General features: G+C 38.1%; 1 protein-coding gene across 1 annotated transcript in view; it reads left to right on the top strand.

Annotated features, from left to right (window-relative positions):
- The first annotated feature begins 1964 nt into the window (after positions 1-1964).
- TNIP3 (TNFAIP3 interacting protein 3) overlaps positions 1965-27359 on the top strand; it is a 91352-nt gene continuing 65957 nt past the window's right edge. The window contains exon 1 of the mRNA XM_052642253.1: positions 1965-2044. Within this exon, the coding sequence (XP_052498213.1) occupies positions 2013-2044 (32 nt within the window). The 5' untranslated portion in view covers positions 1965-2012. The remainder of the gene's footprint in view (positions 2045-27359) is intronic.

Below are 27359 nucleotides of genomic sequence, written 5' to 3' on the forward strand. Positions count from 1 at the left end.
CTAGTGCCTTGGAGGTATTATCTGTGAGTTTTAAACTATAACATTTTTAAGTCTGGAAATTGCCTCTCTGCAGGCTGTTTTGGGGTTTTCTTTTTTCACTACCAGACTTCAAATAATGCAATGTCTTTGCCTAAGAAATGTTTTTTGAACAAGGTTTCATTTATATATTACTTTTTAAGTATTTTAACATTAACACAAGATCTCACCTATTCCAAACTTAAATTACATGTGGCTTATACCTGTATAGTGTTCACTTGTGGGACAGCAATATAAATTCATGGACTAGGGGTTGAATGGTTTAACATCTAATCCTAGGTCAGTCATTAATTAGCCAAATCATTTGTCCTCTTTGAGCTTCTGTTTCCTCTGTAAAAATGATAGTGTCATAATTCTCAGTATTCTCCAATGTCTCAAATTCTATGATTCTCTCAAACTCAGACTCCATGTGCCATTTCAGGTCTGCTGGGAAATTAACATTTTTTTAAGTAATTTTAGGAATAATGAAACCATTGAGGATATTTTAAAAAGCTTAGTTCAATTATAATTTTTTTTAATTAGAGAAGTATTTTATTTTATTTTTTTTAGTTTTACTTTATTTTACTTTACAATACTATATTGGTTTTGCCATACATTGATCAATTGTAATTTATTAACGAATTAACTTTTTAAAACTCCATCTTCCGGAAATTTCAGAGTGCACCCTTATTGCAAGTCATGCTTTGTCAGGTAGCATATCACTTGCATGCCTTTTCAAGCATTTACAGAATTGTATGGTATTTCCAAAATGCCACATGAAGAAATGGGGCAATTTTGCAATTTTAGATAGATAAAAGATAGCTGTACTAGTTGGTGGCCTGATTCCTATAGCAGTCCTGAAAGGCATTTGCTTTCATCTAGTAACTGGCTGCTGCTGCTAAGTCGCTTCAGTCGTGTCCGACCATGGTGGTAATGGATGACTTTTAAACAGCTGTCACAAGCTGAAAACAAAACAAAATTCAAAGCCACCCTCCCACACTATGTAAAGACAGCTTGCCAATAGCTAAAACAAATCCTTCTTGGAGCATTTTAACAAACAAACTTTTTTTTGGTTGTTGTTACACTTAAATAGAAACTCATAAAACTCAAACAAAGGGGCTTCATGTTTCCCACAGACCTGAACTGCCTAACATTTCTAATGGGATCTCAGCAATAGTGGTTTCCAGATGCATTTCAAATGTGTTAAATGCCTGCAGGAATTGGCTTTTAAAACATACACAAGTCTTCCAGTGCTTCAGTCTCAAGAATCTACTTTAATCCCCACAAGGGACTATGATGTCTGTATAATGTGTGGCCACAGTTTGGTGCTTAAGTTACAATTAATATTAAATAAGAAAAAAAGTGGAAAATGGAAAAAACTTTGTGTCTTACATACATCTGTAAATTTCCTACTTCTTTTTTAATAATCACATTACTAGTTCTTTGTACCCTGAAAATCATGGAAATAATCACTAACTCCTATGGGAGAAAAAGTTGGAATGAATGTGGCTCTGAGAAGAAAGCTCTTGGTGTCACTGGGTCATTAGGCTCTCCTGGAAAACTCATTCATAGACTGTGGCTAACTGAACTACAAACATGTCAGTCTGACAACATTAACAGTTTATGACTCGTCCATTGGAATGTCTAGCTTTCTTCGCTTGCTCCTGGACAATTTCTCCCTGTCATGAGATTCTTCCTTAACTGGAAGACTGGGTCCTTATGTTTACACCCAGTATTTTACCTCTGATGGAAACTAGACAGAAGGCAAGTTCACAGTCTGTCTGCTCATAACTGGCAGTGCTGAAAACAAGACATGAGAACAAAAACATGGCTTTTGGGAAATATGTGTTTAATAGGTGGTTTCTTCTCCACTGACAGATATATTTATCTTCCCTTGAGATATGGCCAAGTCTCAAGTCCTTCATTTTTTTTTTTTCTTTTAGATTCCCTGTGGACCACTCTTAAATAAAAACAAGAAACACGAACAGAAACTGGTCATGTTCACCAATCTGTCAGAAGATTCTGAAAGGTAATTGCAGATACTTTATTTACAGAAAGTATGCCTCTAAAAGAAATATTCTAATTGGAGCACTTCAGCTTTCAGACAGAAGGTTTGAGTCTACTAAGAGCAGATGAGAACTTTTTGATGTTAGTCACTCAGCCATGTCCGACTCTTTGCGACCCCCATGGACTTTAGACTGCCAGGCTCCTCTGTCCATGGAATTTCCCAAGCAAGAACACTGGAGTGGGTTGCCATTCCCTTCTCCAGGAGATTTTCCCAACCCAGTTATTGAACTGGGGTCTCCTGTATTGCAGGCGGATTCTTTACCATCTGAGCTACCAAGGAAGCCCTGGAACTTATCTGGGTACAGATATCCAGATACAGGTATCAACTCTTTATTTGATAAGAAAGCTGACATTGTGGATAACAGCACGGAGCATTTGATATTTTTTAACATGTTTGGTAAATTTCCCTTGACAAGTTTGGATCTTAAGATAATTTCTCTTGAGCACACATTTTCTCCTAGGAAGCAACCTATTTCATTAATAAGATGAAGAGTAGCTATATCTTCTCTCCTGAGTTATTAAATCCTTAGCTCAGGTACAGCGTGAGAAATTTACCAAGCCCCTTATCAAAAAACTCCTTTTTCAGTCACTTGCTGTATGCTATGATCGTTTCTGGCTTTTCTCAGGCTTTTCTCAAGCTTCACTCTCTTCATTGACTCACATAGTTATTTCTTCGACTTCCTATTTGGCACAAGATGTTGTGCCAGTCGCTTCTAGATGGTGAATTGGATCCAGTCCTTTTCCTCTAGCTGTTTGCAGTTTAGAAGTAAAAAACCATGCATACACACACACCCCTAAGTATAATGTATGTTGAATGTTCTGTCTCATAATAGAGATACAGATAACCTGCCCTGAGATATGAGAGGAAGGTAAGAATCCTATTCATGAACATTAAGATGTATCTGAGGGACTTATTTGACTTAATTTCTGGCCAAAAAAAAAAAAAAAAATAGGGGGGTAGATGGAAAAAGAGAAAAATGAAAGAATATTCCAGGCTGAAGGCACAAAGTATACAAAACAGTCACACAGGTAAATTGAGGACTTGTATTGGACCAGTGAGCAGTTCAGTTTGACTTCCACATCCAGTATGGAATACAACCTACGTCTTGAGTGAGAGACTAAATAGCTGAGGGTTAATTATACAGGCCAATGTTTCTCTGGCTACGAAGACAACTTCTTTCAAGTGAAGGGTGATTTAAAGAAATAATTACCCTGAGGTTCTCAACTCAGGAGTACTCAAACTTGGATTCTCATAACCTGTGGATCTGGAGACATAGTCTCAGGATTCTTAGATTATGAAATTTTTTCATTAAAAGAAGCTCACGTGTACTTCCACTGTGAAAATCACAACTGTGCACAAAGGAAGCCATTACGATTTCTGAACAAGGGTTCACAATCAGCTAATCTGGTCACAGTGTCTGAAATTGGCGGTGGGGGGGGGGGGGGGTGACCAGAAGTTTTAATATATGTAGAAATGCTGATTTCTCCCATTCCTCTCTACCAGTGGTATTCAGTATCAATAACAAGCATTTTAGCCTTTAATTATATAACAAACATTTTATTATGTGCTACTCTTTATTATTCTATAATTTGTGCTGTATGTATAAGTCTTGTCTTATAAATAAGATTTTATCTACCTCAAGAAACGAAATTGGCATATAACCTACTTTAGCAGTAGGTCTACAATAAGCATTGATCAATTTCATATAAATTGTTATAAAATGTGTAAGTAAAATAGGAATTCACTTCACAGGAGTAGTTGGAAGATTAACTGATTTTATTGACAACCTCTAAGATATTGTAGATATTATAGAAGCATAGAAGACAAAATATGACATTGAATGATTTCTAGGAAAGATGATATCCCATTCTCCTTTGATAGCAAAGGTCAATATTTGACAAATTTTACCAGTTTAAAATGAAATGAGTAAAAGAAAGGAAAGGAAAAAAGAAGAGAGAAAAAAGAAAAGGCAGACAAATGTATTATTTCTGTGTTCTGAAAATACGTATACCCTACGTATCTTTATATACCCTACGAAGCTTTTCCTTCTGTATAACCATGATGCAAAAAGGTAGGGATCTCCTTTTTGGGGATCCCCTCTCCCCCTCTTCCACACACACACCATTTTCTTCCATGTGGAGAATTATAAAGACTGTAAGCTCCTGAGTCCCATTCTATTGCCTCCTCTCCTCAGCAACCCAAATTAATGTTTAGATTCTCTCCATTTACCTATGATGAAAATTACTCAGAATTTAGTAGTTAACATAGTTTTTGTACAGTAGTAAAATTTTTGTTTTTCTACGAGAATGAGAGAGATAGGTCCTTTGACAGTAATTTAGAATGCTCAGGAGATGGTTTTCAGGTTAACGTTTTTAGCGTATATGACTTGGGGTCCAGAAGAAGGATAGGCGGATGAAGGCTGCAGCCCATGCCTTCATCTCAGGGGAGTGAGAAAGACAGGAAGAAAGGAGGGCTGTGAGAGGCCGCAGGGTGGGAACTGAAGAGCGAGTGCTGGCGATCTTCCCCTACTTCTCTCCTAAACCAACCCGCATCCCCTTGAACCATTTTAGGTTCTGAGAGGGTAAAATTTGCCACCCCTTGAAGGTGATACACTAGTATTATGGTGGTCATACCAAACTTCTTTTTAAAGTAAAGGAGCGGAGGGAACAACTCTGATCCCAGTGAGACACTATCACAGTAAACTACCATTGTATGGTTTTTATATTTCCTGTTAACAGAACCTCAAGTCACACTATTTAAAAAGCAACCCAGGGACTTCCCTGGTGGTCCAGTGGTTAAGACTTCATCTTCCTATCCAAGGAGTACAGGTTTGATCCCTAGTCAGAGAACTAAGGTCCCACATGCCTCCAGGCTGAAAAACTAGAATATAAATCAGAAACAATACTGTAACAAATTCAATAAAAGCTTGGAAAGGAATGGTCCACATCAAAAAAAAAAAAAAATCCCACTCAACGTATGATGATCCTGGGGTCATCCTGGCTTTGATGTTCTCTTCCAAGACCAGCTCCTGTTTGAATTTTTCTAAAGCAGATTTTTTTTCCCCCTTGTTCTAATGTTCATTTTAAGAAATGTAAGTATTTTTTTTTAAATAATGTATTCAGAAAATTATAATTATTACCTAGCAAGAAAAACTATTATGATTCATTATAGACTCAAGTAGAGGTAATCTCAGTAGAGTAAAATGAATGTTAAATTACCATGACGTACGCCCTTTAACTGGCATCAAACCCATTTACGTTAGCACTCATTCATCCTATGTATTGAACATGGTCGACTACAATCTCTTTTGTTCATTGTCTTCTGGGAACAATATACTGGTTTTGAACAATATACTGGTTAAGGACCTCCTGTGTCTTTCCTCATGTTCAAAGCATTTAAATGTCTTTATGTAAAACACTGGTGGGCTTAAAGAAAACTAAACAATAAGCTTTTTCGCCACATGAATAGTACACTCCCCTCCAGATGCAGTATTTGGCAGCCAAACAGCTGCTGACTATTAAAGGTCCCTAAAAAGCTTCATTTTTTGCTTATAAAGGGAAGAGTAGTGTAGGGACATTTATGGGGTGATAGGCAGATGTTTTGGTTGAAGCAAGACTATGCGGTAAGCAAGAGCTAACACGATCATTTTTATGATATTATCAGCATTTTTACAATTCTTTGGCCTCTGTTTTTAACCTACTTCTTACCTGACTCTAAATTAAACTGTTCTGGAAGGGCAGAATAAAAGCCCAGTTATACAGCTGCTATCCACATGGTAAAGTGAGAAGTTAATGGTATCATCTACTTGCTCAGGCAGACATATTTTCTATCCATTCAAATTGGTTTGTTAGATAAAAGAGGAAATTAATTTTGAAGTGCTGAATAAGTATTTTAAAGACTCACTGAACCTCACAGATCACCATCTGTTTTTTTCTCATAAATTTTGCTAACTCTTAGTCATGCTTTAATTTAAATAGTTTCAGTATTAAATTCATGAGACAAATCTGTCAGTTTTTCAGAAATTATAGTTCTTCAAACTAATAAACATCAAAGTTACATTGGGCTCCTAGACAACAGTCTAATTAAATCTCTTCTCTTTCCAAAATAAGAAAGTAGCATCTTCAGCATGTGTTTATGTGTAATATATTGCATAAAATTAACTTTTATTGGATGGATACATTCACAGAGACTTAAGACAGGGGGTTTTTAGAAAACTTGTGTTCTCAGCCAGATTCCATTAAGCACATTTTGGAAAAGGTTTTTTTTCTTCCGTGCAAACAGCACCCATGGGATGACCATAGACTTTCCATTTACTAAGGCCTAGCTTAAACAAAATGCCCAAGAAGACATCCACAGTATATCTTTTGTTCTGAATGTTTTTAATACTTTATGCCTACATAACTTTTTGTTTGATTCAATGCAACAATCATTCCTAAAGTTCCTACTATATGCTAGGAGGTGTTTGGGGAAATAATGTTGGAAAAAATAGCAAGCTGGAATTCTCCAAAGGAACTACTTGTCAGTTATCTAGGAAGAACCAATACTACCTCTCAGCATGAAATTTTGTCTCTGGAGACTGAATATGCCAGAATTTACCTCAGTGGAAACATTTTTGGTATTAATTGTTGAGGCACAGAGCTCTCTTGGAGGTGGCAGGCCACAAAAAACATACAGCCAGCTGAATGAGTTACAAATCTGTACTTTCTGTGTGTGGCAGCTCTTAAGAGTTGCCTTTTTTTTTCGCAGATGGCTTCAGAGTTTAAGCTAATGGCTTGTCCTCCGATGTGGTTATTAAATACATGGACCCTTCTAAGGCAGTACATTTAGTTTTCATGGTTTGAATTTGACGCAGTTCAAAGGCAAGCTACAGGATGGAAGATATATGTTAGCAAAATTCCAGTTTTCAGGGCAATTTAGAAGTAATGAATTGACAACTCTCTTTATGCTGCCCTGACAGGAAGTTGTATCAAAACACTAAGTGAGGAAAGAACACAGAAAAATGAAGAGACTTGAGTTTGGAAATTTTGATTTGGTTTTGGTTTGGGTCTTTCTCTTTTATTCCTTCGTATAAATGAAATTTTAAGTTTAATGAAATGAAAGTCGTTCAGTCGTGTCCGACTCTTTGCAATCCCAGGGACTGGAACACACCAGGTTCCTCTGTCCATTAAGTTTAATACCCTTAGTGAATTGGGTTTTTTCATTGCTGGTACGCTTCTATCAATATTTCAAATGCTACAACATCTCTGTTCAAACCTTGGTTTACTTTAGAAAGTAGGGAAGTTATGTTCAGAATTTGTTTGAAATAAAATTTTTTTCCCTGCTCTTAGTCATTTATGTCATTTGCTAATTTTTATATTGAAATGCTGTGCTCACTTTATATTCTGAATACATTGCTTTGTTAAGGAAGGATTGTAATTACTTCAGTTGCATCACCTCACTTTCTCAACAGGGTAAATTTAGAATATCCTAGAATAAATGATAGATTTCCTGCTTTGAGATGATAACTTAATGGAGCAGACAGTGACTGTCTCCGATAGAGAGGGTGAATTGATGAGCATTCCCTTTAGTGAACAATTAGGATAGAACTCTTTACAGTTGTAGAAGTCAAACTAGATCATTTTTTTGAAACTAGTTTGCACACGTTTCTTTTTTCTTCTTTTTTTTTAAATCAATCAATTTTTTAAAAAATCAATCAATCAATCAATTTTCCGTTTTATATCTAGGATATATTTCTAAGCTGGAGATACCTGCTTTCCAAACTCAGTTACTTACATTGTTCTAACCATGTAAGTTCCATTATTTTCCTTATATTACCAGCTCAGTGTTTTCAATTATTGCAGAAAATATTAAAGTGAAATAAAATTTAAGACTCCAATCATTTGGATGATTTGTCTTTAAAAAATTTTTTATTTCATTCTGTACACTTAATTTTAGAATATAAACAGGAAAGGAAATGTAAATAATAGCAACAAAACTTAGATGAGTTTCCCACTCTACACTGTCCTTGTTATCAATATTTAAATATGACACTCTTGGGGTGCCCTTATTCATAGTCAGATTTATACTACTTAGTATTTTATGCAGCTTGGATAGTCCTTTCACTCCCATATCTAAATTTAAAGTAGATTACAAACTACACAGAAATATTAACTTCAGCATATGATTCTTGGTTATTTCCAATAGCTTCTGTCTTACCTGCCTAAAGGTTAATTGCTCTTTATAGGAAAAGAGCTGATCATAGAGAGTAAACATGGTAAATGCTCTCAAATATTTATTGAATGACTGAGTGAGTAGAGACGAATTTAGCCTGAAAGATCACACCTCTGCTAAGCGGAAAATTTCTCTGACCATTAGAAATTAACCTGCTGCCATGCCATCTTCTTATTCTTCTTGTCTTGTCTCTTTCTTTTTGAAAATAGTTTCTCATTTCTAATTATAACATTAAAACATGAGTTATAAGTCAGTTCTTTCTGTGTGTGTCAACTTTAACGGTTGCTGCAATTATGCAGACTGCTTTAGTGTTTGCAAATACAGATGAAAAGAAAGAAAAGAAAACTCAAGTTTAGTACTAACTCTCGAAATGTCTACTAATTGAAGTTTTCAGATCTCTCTCTACTTCTTTTTTTATCCTTTTTCCATAAAAATGAGACTATAGAGAAAAAGTTGCTTATGAAAAATTTTGAGTAGGTATATCTTCCTGAGTAAATATTCAGCTCTACAGTTTCTAATTATTAAGTCATATCACTACTGATTTAACTGATTTCCTATTGGAGACATGCTGGTTGTATTTAATTTTTTACTATTAGGAACAGCGCTGTAACAGATAGGCTTATATTTAAATCTTTGTACACATTCACTTTTATATTCTTAGGGTAAATTCTTAAAAGTGGAATATTGAGTGAAAGTACAGAAAAACTTAAAACTTTTGATATGCACCTAAGCAAAATAACACTTTCCCTCCAGAAATAATTTTTCTACATTGTTATTATTGCTCCAGATATTATTCACTGTTGAACCAAGTAATTCACTCCAGTCAAAATGTCTTTCCTAAGAATACTATCCCTTACTGAAGTTAAAGTTGCTCTGCCACTTCAGTTGCTCATCTTTCTAGAAGCCCTTCTCACAAACTGAGAAAACCTACCCATAGTAGGCTTTTTGCTCTACAGTCAACGCCATGAGTTACTTCTTACCTAACATCCTCTCTTCTTGAGTTCTCTGTCCTTCTCTCCAATCTAGATTGTTGGCCAAAGGGCCAACCATACAGTCTTTTTCCTAGAACCTTCTTTAGTACCTCAGAACTTCTAATCATTGGTCTTTTCTGGCTGTTCAGTTTTTCTAGTAAGGGTTTTTCCAACTAGCAGTCTTGAGATATACAAATGGCTGTACTATTTAGAGCAAAAGGGAGGGAACAGCTCTCAGGCTATTTACAGCTTATTTACTATGTAGATTTTCATGCAACCCTTCACCTCCATCCCAGACTTCTTCTGTGCCTCTTGTCCCTGAATCCAGAGACTTTGGGTTTCATCTTCCCAAAAGAATCAGCCTCTGGCCATGTGTGGGTATTAAGATAGTTGCCTGGCTGCCCAGGTTCTCCTGAAAACAGACCTCAGGAATTCAGATGCTCCAAAATCAGAGAGCAAATCAGTTCCCTGTTTCAACACTTTTTTCACACCTTTCAAATACTCAGCCTCTCAGAAATTCTATGGCCGCAAATTGGTCTCACTTCTTGGCAGTGTCTCTGTTTAAAGATGTGGGTTTTAACTTCCTCTGCTCCAGTCGTTCAGTTACAACTTCTGCTTTTCTTTTTCCAAAAACTGATTGGAAAAAATTTTTATCTAAGTTGTCTTCTCTCCCAATTCTCTGTGTTCTTGTGGATTAATGATGGTTTAAAGAGTTTGTTTCTTGGTATTTTAACAGGGATTTAAGAAAAAAAGTGAAATTCATATGTGCTATATACCTACATGATGGAATATCGGCCCATTACTGAAACAATAAGTCAAGATCAATTTCGAGAATAATTTCATAAGTAAGACTTGGTGTTTAGATACTGAGGCTTAATGTTTTCTGACATTTTCAATTCAATGGCCAGAGACTTGGTATGTCATCAAGTGTATTTATACCCAGTTAACTTCAGTTAACTTGTCTCCTTTAATGATTGGCACCTGAATTCTACCTTGCTAAAATCAACCCCAGCACTCCTACTGTTGTTTTTAATTTGTCTCTTAGCCCAAACCCTTACTGTGAGCCTCCCAGGACCATTTGGTTTGGGAGTGTCTTTTCTACTCAGCACAGAGATGGATTTTGCTTTGCAAGCCATGATCAATGTCTTGTTCATGAAACAGCCAAGTTAAACCCATTTACATTTGTCAATATGATCAGTATGTTTGTTCTCAGTTCTGTCTTATTACTTAATATAAATATTAACTTTAGATTTACTGTTTCTTTCCTCACTTGATCTGACTTTTTTGCTTATTTTTACTACTTACTTTTGCACTTAGAAAAGCTTGTATTTTGATTCTCAGTTCAGTTCAGTTCAGTCGCTCAGTCGTGTCCGACTCTCTGCGACCCCATGAATCGCAGCATGCCAGGCCTCCCTGTCCATCACCAACTCCCGGAGTTCACTCAGACTCACGTCCATTGAGTCAGTGATGCCATCCAGCCATCTCATCCTCTGTCATCCCCTTTTCCTCCTGCCCTCAATCCCTCCCAGCATCAGAGTCTTTTCCAATGAGTCAACTCTTCGCATGAGGCAGCCAAAGTACTGGAGTTTCAGTTTTAGCATCATTCCCTCCAAAGAAATCCCAGGGCTGATCTCCTTCAGAATGGACTGGTTGGATCTCTTTGAAATCCAAGGGACTCTCAAGATATTCTCCAACACCACACTTCAAAAGCATCAATTCTTCGGCACTCAGCCTTAGTCACAGTCCAACTCTCACATCCATACATGACCACAGGAAAAACCATAGCCTTGACTAAATGGACTAGTAGGTGCCTAACTCTTTGCTAATAACTCTTAAAATTCCCTTGATCTCTTTTCCCCCTTAGTTAGGTTTCTCCTCCCTGGTTTGTTAGATTTAAATAATATTCTTTGACTCCTATCTATAGTCTATGAACTATAAGCAATGAACTTATTCTAATTTTTACTTTTTTCCTTCTCCTATAACTTTTAAAATTACTTTTATTTTGTCAGAACCCATATTTAGATAATACTTTTCCACACTTGTTCTCACTTTTGTTTTAGCCTTGAGTATATTCTTAGATCTAATATTTTAATATTCAACATCAGTCCTTTTGCCAAATTTTCCTTTAGTTTTGATACATGTAAAACAGCTTAGTTGAATATAAGATTCTTTACTCATATTTTCCTTATTGTTTTTTAAATGCTGTGTCATTTTTGTCTTTCTTCTTTTGTTTCAGTCAAGAAACTAGTTTCTTGGTATTTCCTTTTTCCCCCAGAGGACTGATTCTTAAAAACTGAATAGTCTGACTAGACTCTATCTTGTAATTTTGAAGGTATATGGTGGCGGGGGGAACCTTTTAACAATAAGATTAAGACTTCATTTTTTTTCTTTGATTATACTTTTAATGCTAGTTTTATTTCATTGTTTTATTTTTCTTATTCAGAAAAATCAAATATGTACTGAATTTTTTTTCACTGTTCTCTATTGAGCTCTTGCTTTTGGATACTACTTATTTCATTATATTTTTGTCTCTCTACTCAAAATCTCTTATGAAACTTGTAGTCAGATCTATCCCTCCTTGGATACCATGTAATTTGGCCTTTACCTATGAGATAATTTCTATCTTTTTTTTTTTTTACCAATTTTTTTTCCTGAGTTTGATCATATCTCACCTTACACTGTTATTTTGCTCACTTCTATTCTGGGTTTTCTTGAATTCATGATTTAAGGTCCGTTTTATATCTAAAAATGCTTATTTCAAGATGTTTAATGTTTGTTGGGATAGCTGTTTTATTACAGTTTTCCTGAACTTCATGTTTGGCATTTTAGAGAATATTTTGATCAGCTAAAATCTGTTGATCCTTACTTTCTGTTTTTCTTCTTGTAGTTTCTAGGCTGTCCATTTTATAATCATTTCATGGACTGGGAATAATAGTTGTCTATATATAGACTTCCTGAGAATGTCTTACTAGGTTTCTTAGCTCAAGAGGACCCTTTGCTGATAAGATAAATACTTTGGGTTTTTTTTTTTTTTTTTTTTTTTTACTAGTTTATGTCGTCAAAGTTGATGTATCTTCTGGTTTTGTTTTTATAGCGTTGAACTCCACAGCCTTCTTTCTTATATCTCTTCACCACTAGACTCTACAGAATGCTTCCTTCTTCCAAGTCTCATCCTCTTCTTCACAATGGTGCCTTCTCAAGGCCCTCACTGCCAGGAGACAATTCTGTATGAGGCCCCCACATTCATGCATGTCTTACAAGCAGAGGCACTGACTGCCTTTGTTCTGGGCTACCTTTCCAAGCTTTTCATTTAAAAAAATTTGTAGAAGACCACAATAATGTCTTCTCTGAACTAAAGGGCCCAATTGCTTACAGTTTTGGATTATAGGGTCTCTGTTAATAGTAGGGGCGGGCATATTTACGGTCCAATATAAACTAGTCACTTTTCTAGCATCAGGGCTGCTCCTCTGTAGTGCAATAAACTTGCTCACAAGTCCAGCTTTGCATCTCACTCTGAGAACTGGGCTTGAGGGACTAGCCCGATTTATCAAAAACACTGATACTCTGGGAGCTGATGTTTCTGTGAACACTCAAGTCTTTTGTTTCTGAAATAGAAGTTTCATTGCTGCTATATCCATGAAACACTGACGGGCTAAAAGAGCCTGCAAGTAGAAAGCATCAGCCTCTTCACACTTCTTGATGGTGGCCTTTTGATTTCTGGGCTCCCAGAAACCAGTTCTCAGACACATTCTGAGTATTTTCCCATTTGGAATGGGACTTTCGCCTCCTTTTTGTCCTCAAAATTCTGATATATTCCATTCTAAAATATATTATGAATATTTCCTAATATATACAAAAGAAGAGAAAGCATTATATTGAAGCCCTTAATCATCATAGCAGTTTTTATAATATTCAATACATGGGAAATCTTATTTCAAACTCTATCCACACCTAACCCCCAACTTTGGATTATTTTGAAGAAAATTGAAGATGTCATTTCATGTCATCTGTGAATTTCTGAAAGGTAAAACTTCTTTTTTAAAAAGACACCCAAAATATCTTTATTCAGTTCAGTCACTCAGTCATGTCTGACTCTTTGCAACCCCATGTACTGCAGCACTCCAGGCTTCCCTGTCCATCACCAATCTCAGAGCTTGCTCAAACTCATGTTCATCGAGTCGGTGATGCCATCCAACCATCTCATCCTCTGTCATCCACTTCTCCTCCCACCTTCAATCTTTCCCAACATCAGGGTATTTTCTAATGGGTCAGTTGCTTGCATCAGGAAGCCAAAGTACTGGAGCTTCAGCTTCAGCATCAGTCCTTCCAATGAATATTCAGGACTGATTGCCTTTAGGATTGAGTGGTTTGATTTTCCTTGCAGTCCAAGAGATGCTCAAGAGTCTTCTCCAGCACCACAGTTCAGAAGCGTCAACTCTTCAGTGCTCAGCTTTCTTTATAGTCCAACTCTCACATCCATACATGACCACAGGAAAAACCATAGCCTTAACTAGACGGACCTTAGTTGGCAAAGTAATGTCTCTGCTTTTGAATATGCTGTCTAGGTTGGTCATTGCTTTTCTCCCAAGGAGCAAGCATCTTTTAATTTCATGGCTGAAGTTACCATCTGCAGTGATTTTGGAGACAGAAAATAAAGTCTGTCACTGTTTCCAATGTTTCCCATCTATTTGCCAAGACGTGATGGAACCAGACACCATGATCTTAGTTTTCTGAATGTTGAGCTTTAAGCCAACTGTTTCCACTCTCCTCTTTCACTTTCATCAAGAGACTCTTTAGTTTTTCACTTTCTGCCATAAGGGTGGTGTCATCTGCAAATCCGAGGTTATTGATATTTCTCCCAGCAATCTTGATTCCAGCTTGTGCTTCTTCCAGCCCAGTGTTTCTCATGATGTACTCTGCATGTAAGTTAAACAAGTAGGGTAACAATATACAGCCTTGACATACTCCTTTCCCAATTTGGAACCAATCTGTTGTTCCATGTCCAGTTCTAACTGTTACTTCCTGACCTGCATACAGATTTCCTAGGAGGCAGGTCAGGTGGTCTGGTATTCCCATCTCTTTCAGAATTTTCCACACTTTGTTGTGATCCATACAGTCAAAGGCTTTGGCATAGTCAATAAAGCAGAAATAGATGTTTTTCTGGAACTCTCTTGTTTTTCGATGAGCCAACAGATGTTGGCAACTTGATCTCTGGTTCCTCTGCCTTTTCTAAATTCAGCTCGAACATCTGGAAGTTCACGATTTACGTATTGCTGAAGCCTGGCTTCAGAGAGAGGGAGAGAGAATTTTGAGCATTACTTTGCTAGCGTGTGAGATGAGTGCAATTGTGCAGTGGTTTGAGCATTCCTTGGCATTGCCTTTCTTTGGGATTGGAATGAAAACTGACCTTTTCCAGTCCTGTGGCCACTGCTGAGGTTTCCAACTTTGCTGGCATATTGAGTGCAGCACTTTCACAGCATCATCTTTCAGGATTGAAATAGCTCAGCTGGAATTCCATCACCTCCACTAGCTCTGTTCGTAGTGATGCTTCCTAAGGCCCGCTTGACTTCACATTCCAGGATGTCTGCCTCTAGGTGAGTGATCACACCATCATGTTAATCCGGGTCATGAAGATCTTTTTTGTGTGCAGTTTTTCTATGTATTCTTGCCACCTCTTCTTAATATCTTCTGCTTCTGTTAGGTCCATACCGTTTCTGTCCTTTATTGAGCCCATCTTTGCCTGAAATGTTCCCTTGGTATCTCTAATTTTCTTGAAGAGATCTCTAGTCTTTCCCATTCTGTTGTTTTCCTCTATTTCTTTGCATTGATCACTGAGGAAGGCTTTCTTATCTCTCCTTGCTATTCTTGGAACTCTGCGATCAAATGGGTATTTAACAATATTAACAACTCCTTAACATCACAAAATATCCAGTGGTAAGATTTTTCCCAACTAACTTGTTTCTACCTACAGTTTATTGAACTAGGATCAAATATCTAATTTGACTTTTATAGCTTTTAGTTATCTTTTGGTCTATAGCTTCCTCTGTCTTCCTCTTCTTTAATTTTTCTTGCAGTTTTGTTCTTTTGTTTTACTGCTGTTGTCTCTTGAAGGAACTGGGTAATTTGTACAGTTTGCCAGTAGCAATCATGTTGATCATATAATAGATGTTCCTCTGTCCACTGCATTTACTATAAATTGCTCCCTAGATCTAAAGGCTTGGTCAGAATCCGATTTTATTTGTTCATTTGACTCAGATGGTAAAGAAACTGCCTGCAATGCAGGAGACCTGGGTTCAATCCCTGAATTGGAAGATCTCCCGGAGAAGGGAATGGCAGCCCACTCCAATATTCTTGCCTGAAAAATCCCATTGACACAGGGGCCTGGTGGGTTACAGTCCATGAGGCTGCAAAGAGTCAGACATGAGTGAGCAACTAACAATTCCATTTGGCAAAATTTCTTTACTTTATAGGTGACATTAGACACTTCTACCAGAAAATAGTTGCTTGCTCATCTCTTGTTTGGATTACTATCAACCTCTGATACTTGTCTAGATCCATTCATTTATCATTATGATTTTAAAATAGCCATAGAACATTCTACCATTTCTTCTTTATTTTGTAGAATAATTCTATCTAAAAGTTTCCCCCAAAACTATATGACTGTTCTGAAATACAGATCATATAGGAGAGGCAATATAAACAAGTTGAATCTGTCATGTACTTGTTTTTTAAATAATGAGGACTTTTTTCCTCGGGAAGATTTTATTGACATTCATCACCACTAGACCCCAGTGCTCCTGTTTTCAACACATCCTTCACCAGATCCTGATCTGGCATGGTTCCCAAACCTAGCTCTTTGTTTGAGGTTAAAATTTGTAGTATTCTCTGACCTCTATTGCTATGGACTGAACTGTATTTTCTCCAAGTTCCTATGTTGAATCCCTAAAGCAGTGTGACTATATATGGAGATAGGGCCCTTGGGGAATAGCTACGGTTCAATGAAGTCATAGGGGCTTCCCAGGTGGCACAAGTGGTAGCGTGCCTGCCTGCCAATGCAGGAGACGTAAAAGGTGCAGGTTGGACCCCTGGGTGGGGAAGACCTCCTGGAGGAGGGCACGGCAACCCACTCCAGTATTCTTGCCTGGAGAATGCCATGGACAGAGGAGGCTGGTGGGCTTCAGTCCATGGGGACACAAAGAGTCAGACACAACAAAAGCAACTTAGCACACAGCACACACAAAGTCATAAGGGTGGGGTACTAGTGCAATAGGATCCGTGTCCTTACGGGAAGAGAAAAGCCGGCTTGAGCTCTCTCTCTCTCCACACACACACAGAGAAGAGATTGAGTGAGCGCCCAGCAACACGGCACAATCTACAAGTCAAGTGAAGAGACCTCAGAATTAAACTTACTTCACTGGCACCTTGATTTTGAACTTTCCAACCTCCAAAACTGTGAGAAATACATTTCTGTTGTTGAAGCCACCTCATCTGTGGCATTTTCTTAGGGAAGTTCGGGCGGGCTGAGACTCTTGCTTATGCTACAGATACCTATTTTGGGTTTTATTTGCCCTTCTTGTTGATCTGTGAGAATTTTGGAGGATGCATGAATGAATTTGGATTGGGCAACTGCTAAAATATAACAGGAAGCTAGAATTACAGGCAATGTATTAACAAACATTGCCCTAAAGAAACACATGGACTTTTATCATCAAACATATAATTACCAAACCTGGTTCAATTTAAGACTATTAGAAATATTCTAGAGTACAAGGATTTAGTTAATCTCTATATAGTGGCAAACTTTTTAAATTTATTTTTTAATTGAAGTATAATTGCCTTACAGTGTTGTTTAGTTTCTGCTGTATAACAACATAAATAAGATATAAGTATACATATATCCCCTCTCTCTTGAGCCTCCCTCTCACCACCCCCCCACCCCATCTCACCTCTCTAGGCCATCACAGAGCACCCAAATGAGCTCCCTATGCGACCCAGCAGATTCCCATTAGCTATCTATTTTACACATGGTACTGTGTATGTGTCCATATGACTGGCTCAACTTACCCCACACTCTGCATACAGTAGTAATCCTTCTTTATTATATGGTGTAATTTATTAGAGGATGATGAGACACCTCATCAATGGCTCAGGGAAACTCCCACCTATCCTTTAGAGCTCAGCTGGTAGAAATTCTTATTTACTGACAAGTAAAGAGCATCCATTATCTCACTGACACCTTTTAAAGACAGGTTTGTGGTTAAGAGTGTGGTTTCTTGAGTTAGACTGCTTGAGTTCAAATCACATTTTTTAGGTAAGTTACTTATCTCTCTAAAAATCTTCATTTTCTCATCTTTCCGATGGGGATAATAACTGTTGTGAGGATTAAATAAGATAATACATGTAGAGCTTCTGACACATAGTAAGCATTCAGTCATACTTCAGATGTATTTAAACAACCAACTTAGGTATGTTACATGTTTTGCCTTAAAAATATTTCAAATGTCAATAATTTTCTCTATTCTTAGAAGCAGTCATGTAAGATTAGGTATAGTCTATCTAATACTCCCAAATGTGTCACTGACTTTTTTCTTACAATAAGAAATATAGTACTTGGCCTATTATAAGTTTCAATAAGTATTTGTTGAGTGAGTGAATTAAAATCACATAATAAATTATGTAAGTGATCTTTATATCACCCCATTTGGGATGAAAGTACAGAGGACCTTGATTCTCCTGCAATTATTTTATAGAGCTTCAGAGCCACACATGAGTACAGGTAAGACTTTCCATACTTTCCTTACGCCAGCGGCTCACTGGGTAAAGAATCTGCCTGCAATACAGGAGAAGAAGGAGACACGAGCTCGAACGCTGGGTCAGGAGAATCCCCTGGAGGAGGAAACGGGAACCCACTCCCATATTCTTGCCTGAAAAATCTCAGGGACAGAGGAGCTTAGCAGGCTACCGTCCAAAGGGTCGCAGAATCAAACGCGACAGCACGAGCGCGTTCCGTAACTTTCCAGATCTGAACTCACAAGGCTGATTTGGAGCTTAGCTATTTGCTCTGGGCTCCGTATTCTTTCCGTGTGTAACACTGCTTGTGTTCATACAAGCATCACTTATGCCCGTGTAGTAACACTTTCTTCTGACACCAAATGAGTGACTTTTTCTATAACCAAATCTCCAACACCAACTGAGTGTCCAACAATTCAAATCAATCTGACCCTGGATACCTGGAGGTGGAACTGACCCCACGGGTTAAAGGCTCAGTCCCACAAGGCTGCTCTCACTTTGAATCCAGTCACAGAGGCCAGCTGTACTTCTGACTGACTGGTTTTCAATTTGGGGAGGGGGACTTGGGGGGGTGGAGGGGGTGGACAAGGGGTTGGGGGGCATCCCATAACCCTCTCCTCAGGTTCCTCAATTTGCTAGAATTTTAACTCAGTGTTAGAGCAGTTAAATAGAACATTTAAAACTAACTAGGCTTTTGAAATAAGGTGGGGAGATTTAAAGAAATATAGCATCTACATACAATTAGTTGCTTAATTAATTGACATTTAATAAATCATGTACAGAGGTCTCCAACTTATAATGATTTAATTTAGAATTTATTTCATTTATGATGGAGCAAAAGCAATATTCATTCAGTAGAAACTATACATTGAATTTTGAGTTTTCATCTTTTCCTTGCCTAACAATATGTGGTGGAGAAGGCAATGGCAACCCAGTCCAGTACTCTTGCCTGGAAAATCCCATGGACGGAGGAGCCTGGTAGGCCGCAGTCCTTGGGGTCAGGAAGAGTCAGACACGACTGAGCGACTTCACTTTCACTTTTCACTTTCATGCATTGGAGAAGGGAATGGGAACCCACTCCAGTGTTCTTGCCTAGAGAATCCCAGGGGCCGGGGAGCCTGGTGGGCTGCCGAACAATATGTGATACCACACCGTCTTGTGAGGCTGGGTAGTGGCATTAAGTGGCAGCTCCCAGTCAGCAATGTGATCATCAGGATAAACAACCAATACACCTATAACCATTTCATCCCCATATAATCATTCTGTGTTTCACTTTAAGTATTCATTAAAATAAACTTTGTGTTAGATGCTAGATGATTTGATTCAACTGTAGAGTAATATATGTGTTCTAAGCACCTTTTAGGTAGGCGGTTCGGTATATTAAATGTATTTTCAATGCTTTTCTATGCAGCCCACTGTAAATTGAGGCAGGTCTGTATTAGTATACGCTAATTGGTTTCTACAAACATGAATAGATTTAATGTTAATAAAATCTTTTATTTTCCTGAGACTTGTAAATTAATTTATCTTTGTGATTTAGAAGTTCCTGCTGTCAAAGATGAATGTCTTCTTCATATTGTCTGTCATATACCATTGATTTTTTTTTTTTTAACTGATCTTAAGGATGTTTTACTCTGCTCTTATGAATAATTCTCTGAAATTCCATGATCTCTTCATTTTTTTCAGTTGTGGGTATTTAATAACACCAACAAGTAAACAGCAAAAACATTAAAAACAAAAACAAAAACAAAAAAACCCTCTATTCTCACTAATGTGGCTCTCCATTTTTCCAGTGAGAAGATTTTCCTCTACCTAACCACCGTTTTCTGCTCTTAGCTCTTTGCCCTTTGAAGTCAATGCTTAAATTTATTTCTATTTTGAAGTAAAATGTTAAGAAGCAACCCACATATATATAAAATTAGTTAGCTCTGTACATTAAGGGGCTTCAGTTCAGTTCAGTCACTCAGTCGTGTCCAACTCTTTGTGACCCATGGACTGCAGCATACCAGGCCTCACTATCCATCACCAACTCGTGGAACCTACTCAAACTCATGTCCCTCAAGTCAGTGATGCCATCCAATCATCTCATCCTCTATCGTCCCTTTCTCCTCCTTTCACCTTCAATCTTTCCCAGCATCAGGGTCTTTTCTAGTGAGTCAGTTCTTAGCATCAGGTGGCCAAAGTATTGGAGTTTCAGCTTGAACGTCTGTCCTTCAAGTGAATATTCAGGAACGATTTCCTTTAGGATAGACTGGTCGGATCTCCTTGCAGTCCAAGGGACTCTCAAGAGTCTTCTCCAGCACCACAGTTCAAAAGCATCAGTTCTTTGGTGCTCAGCTTTCTTTATAGTCCAACTCAGGGGCTTAGTACAAGAAAAAAATCCAGATCATATCCAAGTCTAACATTTCAACACCTTTAAGTAAATTTGTATTTAAACACTCAGAACACTAAGTAATGTGAGTATGATATAGTGCCTCTGGCAAAAATGAATAATTTGTAGACTTCTCATTTCTCAAGCTACCCAAATTTGCTCCTCTGTCAGTCTCCTGTCTCAGTAAAGAGGAACTGTTAATACCATCTCTGCTAGATTGCTGGCTAGCTTTCTTAGGCTCCATGCATTTCTTCTTGCCTCCCTGCAGGCAATGCTAAACCCAGCAACCAGTGATCTTTCCAAAATATAAGTCATATCCTATTACTCCTTTGCTCAAAATCCTCATATCCTCGGAGTAAAAGTCGAGGTTTTGTTCATACCCACAGACCTCCATGAGCTGGCTCTCTTTTACCACTAGTATTATTGACTGCCACTCCCCCTTCAAGCTCCCTCTACTCCAGGCATGCCTTCCTCCTTGGTGTTCATTGTACACCCAGGCAAGCTCTCGCCTCAGAGTTTTGGTACTAGTTACCTCAATAGAGAATGAAATATTGCTTTCCAAGTAAACTACATCATGGCTCACTCTTATACTTCCTGCAAGGCTTGCTCAAATGTCTCCTCCTCAGTAAGTCCTGCCTTTGATCACTCTATATAAAGCTGCAATTCCTACCTCCCCAGGCCAATACTCCATGGTTCTGACCCCACTTACCTTGATTTGTATTATTTTCTATAACACTTCTTGCTGTTAAAATGATGACTAGACAAAGAAATACTGCAAATGGGAAAGTGAAAAGATACCCACAAGGAAAAGTCAGTCAAGAACCAAAACTAACAATTAAGAAGAGAACAAGCAAATAAAAATAAATATACTGAAATATGATCAACATCATTGGTAATTAGGAAAACACAAGTTAAAATAACAATGAAACACTCATTGTTAGCAAAGATATAATATATCTAGAGCCAACGTCAGTAGTAGGAAAATAAGAATTCTTATATACAGCTGATAGAAATGAAAATTGCTGTAACCAATTTGGAAAGTAATCTAGAAGCATTATTAGAAGTTTATACTTTTATACCCTTTGACTCAACAACCTAACTTTGATAAGTCTATCCTGTGTAAATAAAGTACCAGTGTATAAGAATATATCTAGACAAGTATTTCTTTCACTGCACTGATTATTTTGAATATTGTGAATATTATTTCTATTATTATTTAAAAGAAAAAACCATTAGAAACAACTTGATATTCCATCATAGAGAAATAAATAAATTTGGCCCATTTATAATTTTCAATATTATTTGGCTATAAAAATATGTATGAACCTGGAGAAATGCTCAGAAAAAATACAAAATAACCAAATAATTGACAGAGTAATGTCTAACTATATTTTTATTTTTTAAAAAAAGAGAAAGAAATATCATTATGGATAACTATAATTAGTAAATAATTAAATTAATCAAATATAAATAAATATAATTCATATTAGTAGCATACACATATTTACATGTGCATAGAGAAAAATGTGAAATATTGGTGCTAATACTAATTATCACAGTACAGTTGAACTGAGGGAAGAGTAAGATTATTATTTTTTAATCTTCTCTGTTGTTGCCTTGTTAAAGTGAATAAACTTTTACAGTGTGAAAATATCCAATAACAAAAAAATAAAATGGGCTATTATTTGAAAATACATAGGCTAATCCTTTGATAAATGCAGAATAAGTGTATGTACCATATCAGAGGACATAGATTAACTCTATGATCCCAATGCTGAGTTGATCCAGGGTAGTTCCCTTAATTTACGTATGAAGAAAATGAGATTATCACGCACAAAGTAGGTTCCCACTAGAAGGCCAATGAGTAAATGAATGGATGCAGTAATCACTAGACCAAGCACGAGCTAAGTACTTGCCTAAACCCCAGCTAGTTAATGGCAGAGGTCATCTAGAATACAGATCTTCAGATTCCAGTTGCAGGACTCTTTCCCTTGGGACATAGACTTGAGAAAGCATCTTGAGAAAGCTGTGTGTATTGCCTAAGGCAGTGATAAACTCTGGCTCCAAATTTGCCTAAGGCAAAAATCACAGTGCACATAGTAAAGGTCCATGACTATCTTTTCCTCTTAGAAAGCTTATTACTCTTTATTTCAGGCTTTTTGTTTCTACTTTTGTGTTTTGCTCTTTGAATCATATGAACAATGCTTTGGAAACTCATTTAAACACAGGAGACACAAAACAATGCCTGACAGCCAGATGCCGTGCTCTGGGGCCTGCCACTCTGTGAGAAGCAGGCCAGCAGAACAGCCTAGTGGTTTCTGTGTTGAGTCCTCCTCTGATCCCTCCAAGCACTAACTAAAGCATCAGTGTGGCTACCCAGTTGTTCCCTTTTGTGGAACATTTGATTAGCGTGTTTTCTGGACTTTCCTCCCACCCCAAAACTTCCTCTCTTGCCCTCTATTCATTCAAGCTTGTCAGAAGTGTCCACTGACGTAGCTTAGAGTCCATTCATAAATTAACCTTAGTTAATGCAGCCACCAAATTTCCCCCTTGACCTTCAACTCCTACTCTTTTCCCCAACACATAGTTCTGCTTTTACTAACATTCAGAGCCTCTTACCAAAAAGTGACCTTTACTTTCACTCTCACCTAGCAGATCCAAAGAACTAGTTTCACTTTGTATTACTTCCCTCTGGGTTTAGTTCCATCTAAAGGTACGTTATTTTCCAGTACAGTTTTGTTTTGTTTGTCTAAATGGAGTCTGAGCAGAAATCTTAAAGTGGCCAGCTGGGCAGGGCGTTCCAGAAATTTTCTGGATGAAAAGGAACGAAAGGCTCTCCGAGGGAATAAAAGCAAAAACAAACAATACAAATCTGTTGAGAGAAAAAAAAGATAGACAACAGCTTGTTCACTGGCAGTAATTCCCTGATCATTAAATCAACCACACAGTCAGTGTCAGCCACAGCTCTCTTTGAACTGGATTGTTCAGTCATAGGAAAAGGATGTTTTTTAATCAGCAGTTGGTGGTGGTTACTATAGCACCACAGGAGCTGGGAGCCTGCTGGTCAGGGCATGTGTGTTCAGGGATCCCCTTTGGCATCCAGACACTGCCGGTGATCCAGTAGCTGCCAACTGCCAGAACTTTGTGTAAAGATGAAAAACGTTGCTCAGAAGTCTGGAAACCCCCCTGAGCCTAGCAAGTTCTAACTAGGTACAGTTTTGAGAAATTGGGTCTAAATAAAGACACTTGAGGCCCCTACTGTGAGGTTTTTGAGAAATCTTGGACTCTAAAGTGTCCTCTTCTTAATCTGAGATTATGCAAAGGGAATTCATAATTGGGATAGTATCCCCTTCATCAAAACCCTTTTCTGCTGTTGTCCCAGTAAACCAATTCTTTAATACTCTCAGGTGTGGTTTTTGTTGTTGTTCAGTCGCTCAGCTGTGTTCAATTCTTCGCCGTCCTGTGGACTGCAGCACTCCAGGCCTCCCTGTCCTTCACTATCTCCCAGAGCTTGCGCAAACTCATGTCCATTGAGTCGGTGATGCCATCCAACCATTTCATCCTCTGTCGTTCCCTTCTCCCGCCTTCAATCTTTCCCAGCATCACGGCCTTTTCCAATGAGTTGGCTCTTCACATCAGGAGGCCAAAGGACTGGAGTTTCAGCTTCAGCATCAGACCTTCCAATGAATATTCAGGGTTGATTTCCTTTAGGATGGGCTGGTGTGATCTCCTTGCTGTCCAAGGTGTCACCTATTTGGGTGAGAATAAAGGCAAGAGGAGTCTCCTTTAGTGTGCCTGTCCATTTGGGGGCAGTAAAGGAACTGATTCCAAGTGGTTGTCATGTCTTAACACACAAAAGAAATGCCAAATGCCACCCCAGTTGCCAGGTTGAGGGCTTGGCCTGTGACGATGGTTTAAGAGGAGACAGGGTTAGCAGGGCACCGCTAGCCCAGAGACTGCCTGTGTGTGATTGAGAAACAGGGGCTCATTCTTCTGGATGTGTGCAGCCCCACACAGGGGTGCCCAGCTTGGCAAGAGGAGGACGGGTCCTCACCCCAGCCCTCCCAGGGCCTCCCAGGTGCCCTGAAACAGCCACCCATGCAGCTTCTGTCACTGAGCTGCCCTGCAAGGTACCTGCTGTATCACCTCAAAAGAATGAAGCAAGCTTCCTGTCTTATCTGAGGGTGGCAGAAGGATGTTTCCACTCCAGACGCTGTGACTTGGGTTGACGTGATCCATTCCTCTTCCCCAGCCATTGCAGCGTGGTACACACAAGGAGTTCCAGTTCAGCGTAGGGGAATTTGGAAGATAAACATCAGTTCAGTTATTAGTGTAGTCTCACATCTCTCAGCTTGTCATGGTTGAAATCTTCAATCAGTGGTTCCCAGTTGCCACTTCCTTTTCTAATCCATTGACCTTGACTTGTGGCCAGGGCACCTGGAGTCCTTGTTTTCCTTGCCCACTTACTTCTACCAGGCAGGGGTATTTCCAAGCTACACAGATAGCACGACTCCTTTCTTGTAGGCCCCATGCCTGACTTCTTTTATTTTTCAGTGGAAACTGCTGTCAAAGCAACAATGAGCTTTATCTGTGTGTCTTTGAGCTCAGTATCCTACCGATGTTACAAATATTTTATTAAACTTTTCCTGGCTTTTGTGTTCATCACTTACTAGGTCCTTAAGTTTGTGCCAATGTCTGTCTCCCTGAGTGCGTCTCAGGTCTCCTTTCCTCTGGATTGCCTCTAGGTTTTCTTCTCCTTTTTCGTTGTTTTGAATTTGAACTATCTCCTCTCCCTGGTCCTGGCACAGTGCTCTCAGCTGGGCCTGCTGTGTGGCATCTGGATTCCCTCAAGTTTTTTATTTGTTTTCCAGTTTCACTGAACTTTCTAATTTTTTTCCAACTTTGTATCTCTAGCCATCATAGAAGATCTACACCCTTTTCAGAAGACCTCTTTAAAAATGTTACATGTAAGAGATAATCTCTTTCTTAGTATACTCCATAATTCTTTTTTTTTTTTTTTCATTTCAATACCTCAGATATGTAAGACTTCTTTTATGAGGAAAAACTCTAGGATCACAGAGCTGATGTCACTTTTGAGAGGATGGGTTCTTCTCATAACATATTCCATGATTTTGTTAACACTCTCTCTGGACCTACTCATATTTTTTAAGCAGATATGATGGTAGTGGTTTAGTCACTAAGTCGTGTCTGACTCTTTCGAGCCCATGGACTGCAGCCCACCAGACTCCTCTGTCCATGGGATTTTCCAGGCAAGAATCCTGGAGTGGGTTGCCATTTCCTTCTCCAGGGGATCCTCCAAATCCAGGGATCCAACCTCAGTCTCCTTCACTGCAAGCAGATTCTTTACCAACTGAGGCACCAGGGAAACCCTAAAAACTCACATTTTTTAAGCAGGTATACTGGACACTTGAAAATCTTAAGGCAATTAATCTTCTTGATCAGCATATTTGGCCCTCACTGGTCTTCTAAGCCATCTTTATTAATGATTCTCTACAGTTTGTTTGGAGGCAGTAAATGTTGCTGTTTTAAAGAAATCCTAGAATGTAAGCTCCACAAGTGTGGGCATTTTTTTTTTCTCTTCTGCTCCTTTATATCCTGTGCCAACCACTAGAAAGAATGTCTGGCATATAATAGATGTTCAATAGTTATTTGTTGAATGGATAAATGACAAAATTGGGTCATTTTTTATTTCACTTTCTTACCTCTGTAGAACTGTGAGGATGATTTCATAGGCAAAAAATCTTCAATGCTTTTGATGCCATGTAAACCTCTTTGTAACTAAAAATTTAGGCCACAGATATCAAATTCTCAGGGCTTCCCTGGAGGCTCAGATGGTAAAGAATCTTTCTGTAATGCAGGAGACACAGGTTGTATCCCTGGGTTGGGAAGATACCCTGGAGAAGGGAATGCTTACCCACTTCAGTATTCTTGCCTGGAAAATTCCATGGACAGAGGAGCCTGGTGGGCTACAGTCCGTGGGGTCGCAAAGAGTCAGACACGACTGAGCAACTAACACACGCACCCATCAAATTCCTATGTTTTGGGTTATAGTTTCTCTGAATGTGATTCTCTACAATGAAGGTGATATACTACTTTTCAGCCTATTCCCTTAAATTTACGTATCTTTCCCCATAGTCCGTTCCTTTCGTTTTAGCATTTTGGTTTGAAAAGGCTCCTGTACTGTCATTGCTATCGTTAATCTTTTCTTTCCTGTAGTTTACAAGAAAACCAAAATGAAATCTTTCCTAGCCCAGGTCCTAAGAGGAACCAGATCCCTATGCTCACCCAGAATGTCTATAATCTTACATCCTGTAGTTCCTTTCTAGAATCTATTTTTTTAAAAAATGACAAAACATTTTTACATGTACTCAATTTTTAAAATTGCCTTTGCATATAATCTTAATGAAGAGATTATATGTGTGTATTTAATCAATCAAGCAAGATCTGTCCTTAGAGAAACTTTTGTTTCCACAGCTTGTTACTTTCATGTTATTAAAACTGTATTATAAATTAGACTACTCACTGACAAGGTCTTTGAAATTCTTATTAATTAAAATAGTATTAGCAATCCTTGTGTCTCTGGTGGCTAACGTATATTGAGGGAAAATCCTAAATTTGTCCCATATTCCTTCAGAATTCTTGGGTGAGTCCCACTATCATAACTAGGCTTGAAATAGATCCTATGTGTACTTAAGCTTGGACCTAGATGTTAAGGAAGACTCAAAATCTTTAACAGTTAAGTCAAAAATCAAGTTTCTTAACTCTGAACAGCCATCTACTTGATGAGTACAACTTTTACTTTTATCACCCATCGGTACAATGTCCTGATAGCCTCACTGCTTTCTGTTTTTTTCCCAGTCTTTGATGTCCTTTAAATCCATAGTATTTTATTAAAGTTCATTAAACCTAATAC

This window comes from Budorcas taxicolor, chromosome 6 (genome assembly GCF_023091745.1).
Source record: "Budorcas taxicolor isolate Tak-1 chromosome 6, Takin1.1, whole genome shotgun sequence".
Taxonomy (NCBI): Eukaryota; Metazoa; Chordata; class Mammalia; order Artiodactyla; family Bovidae; genus Budorcas; species Budorcas taxicolor.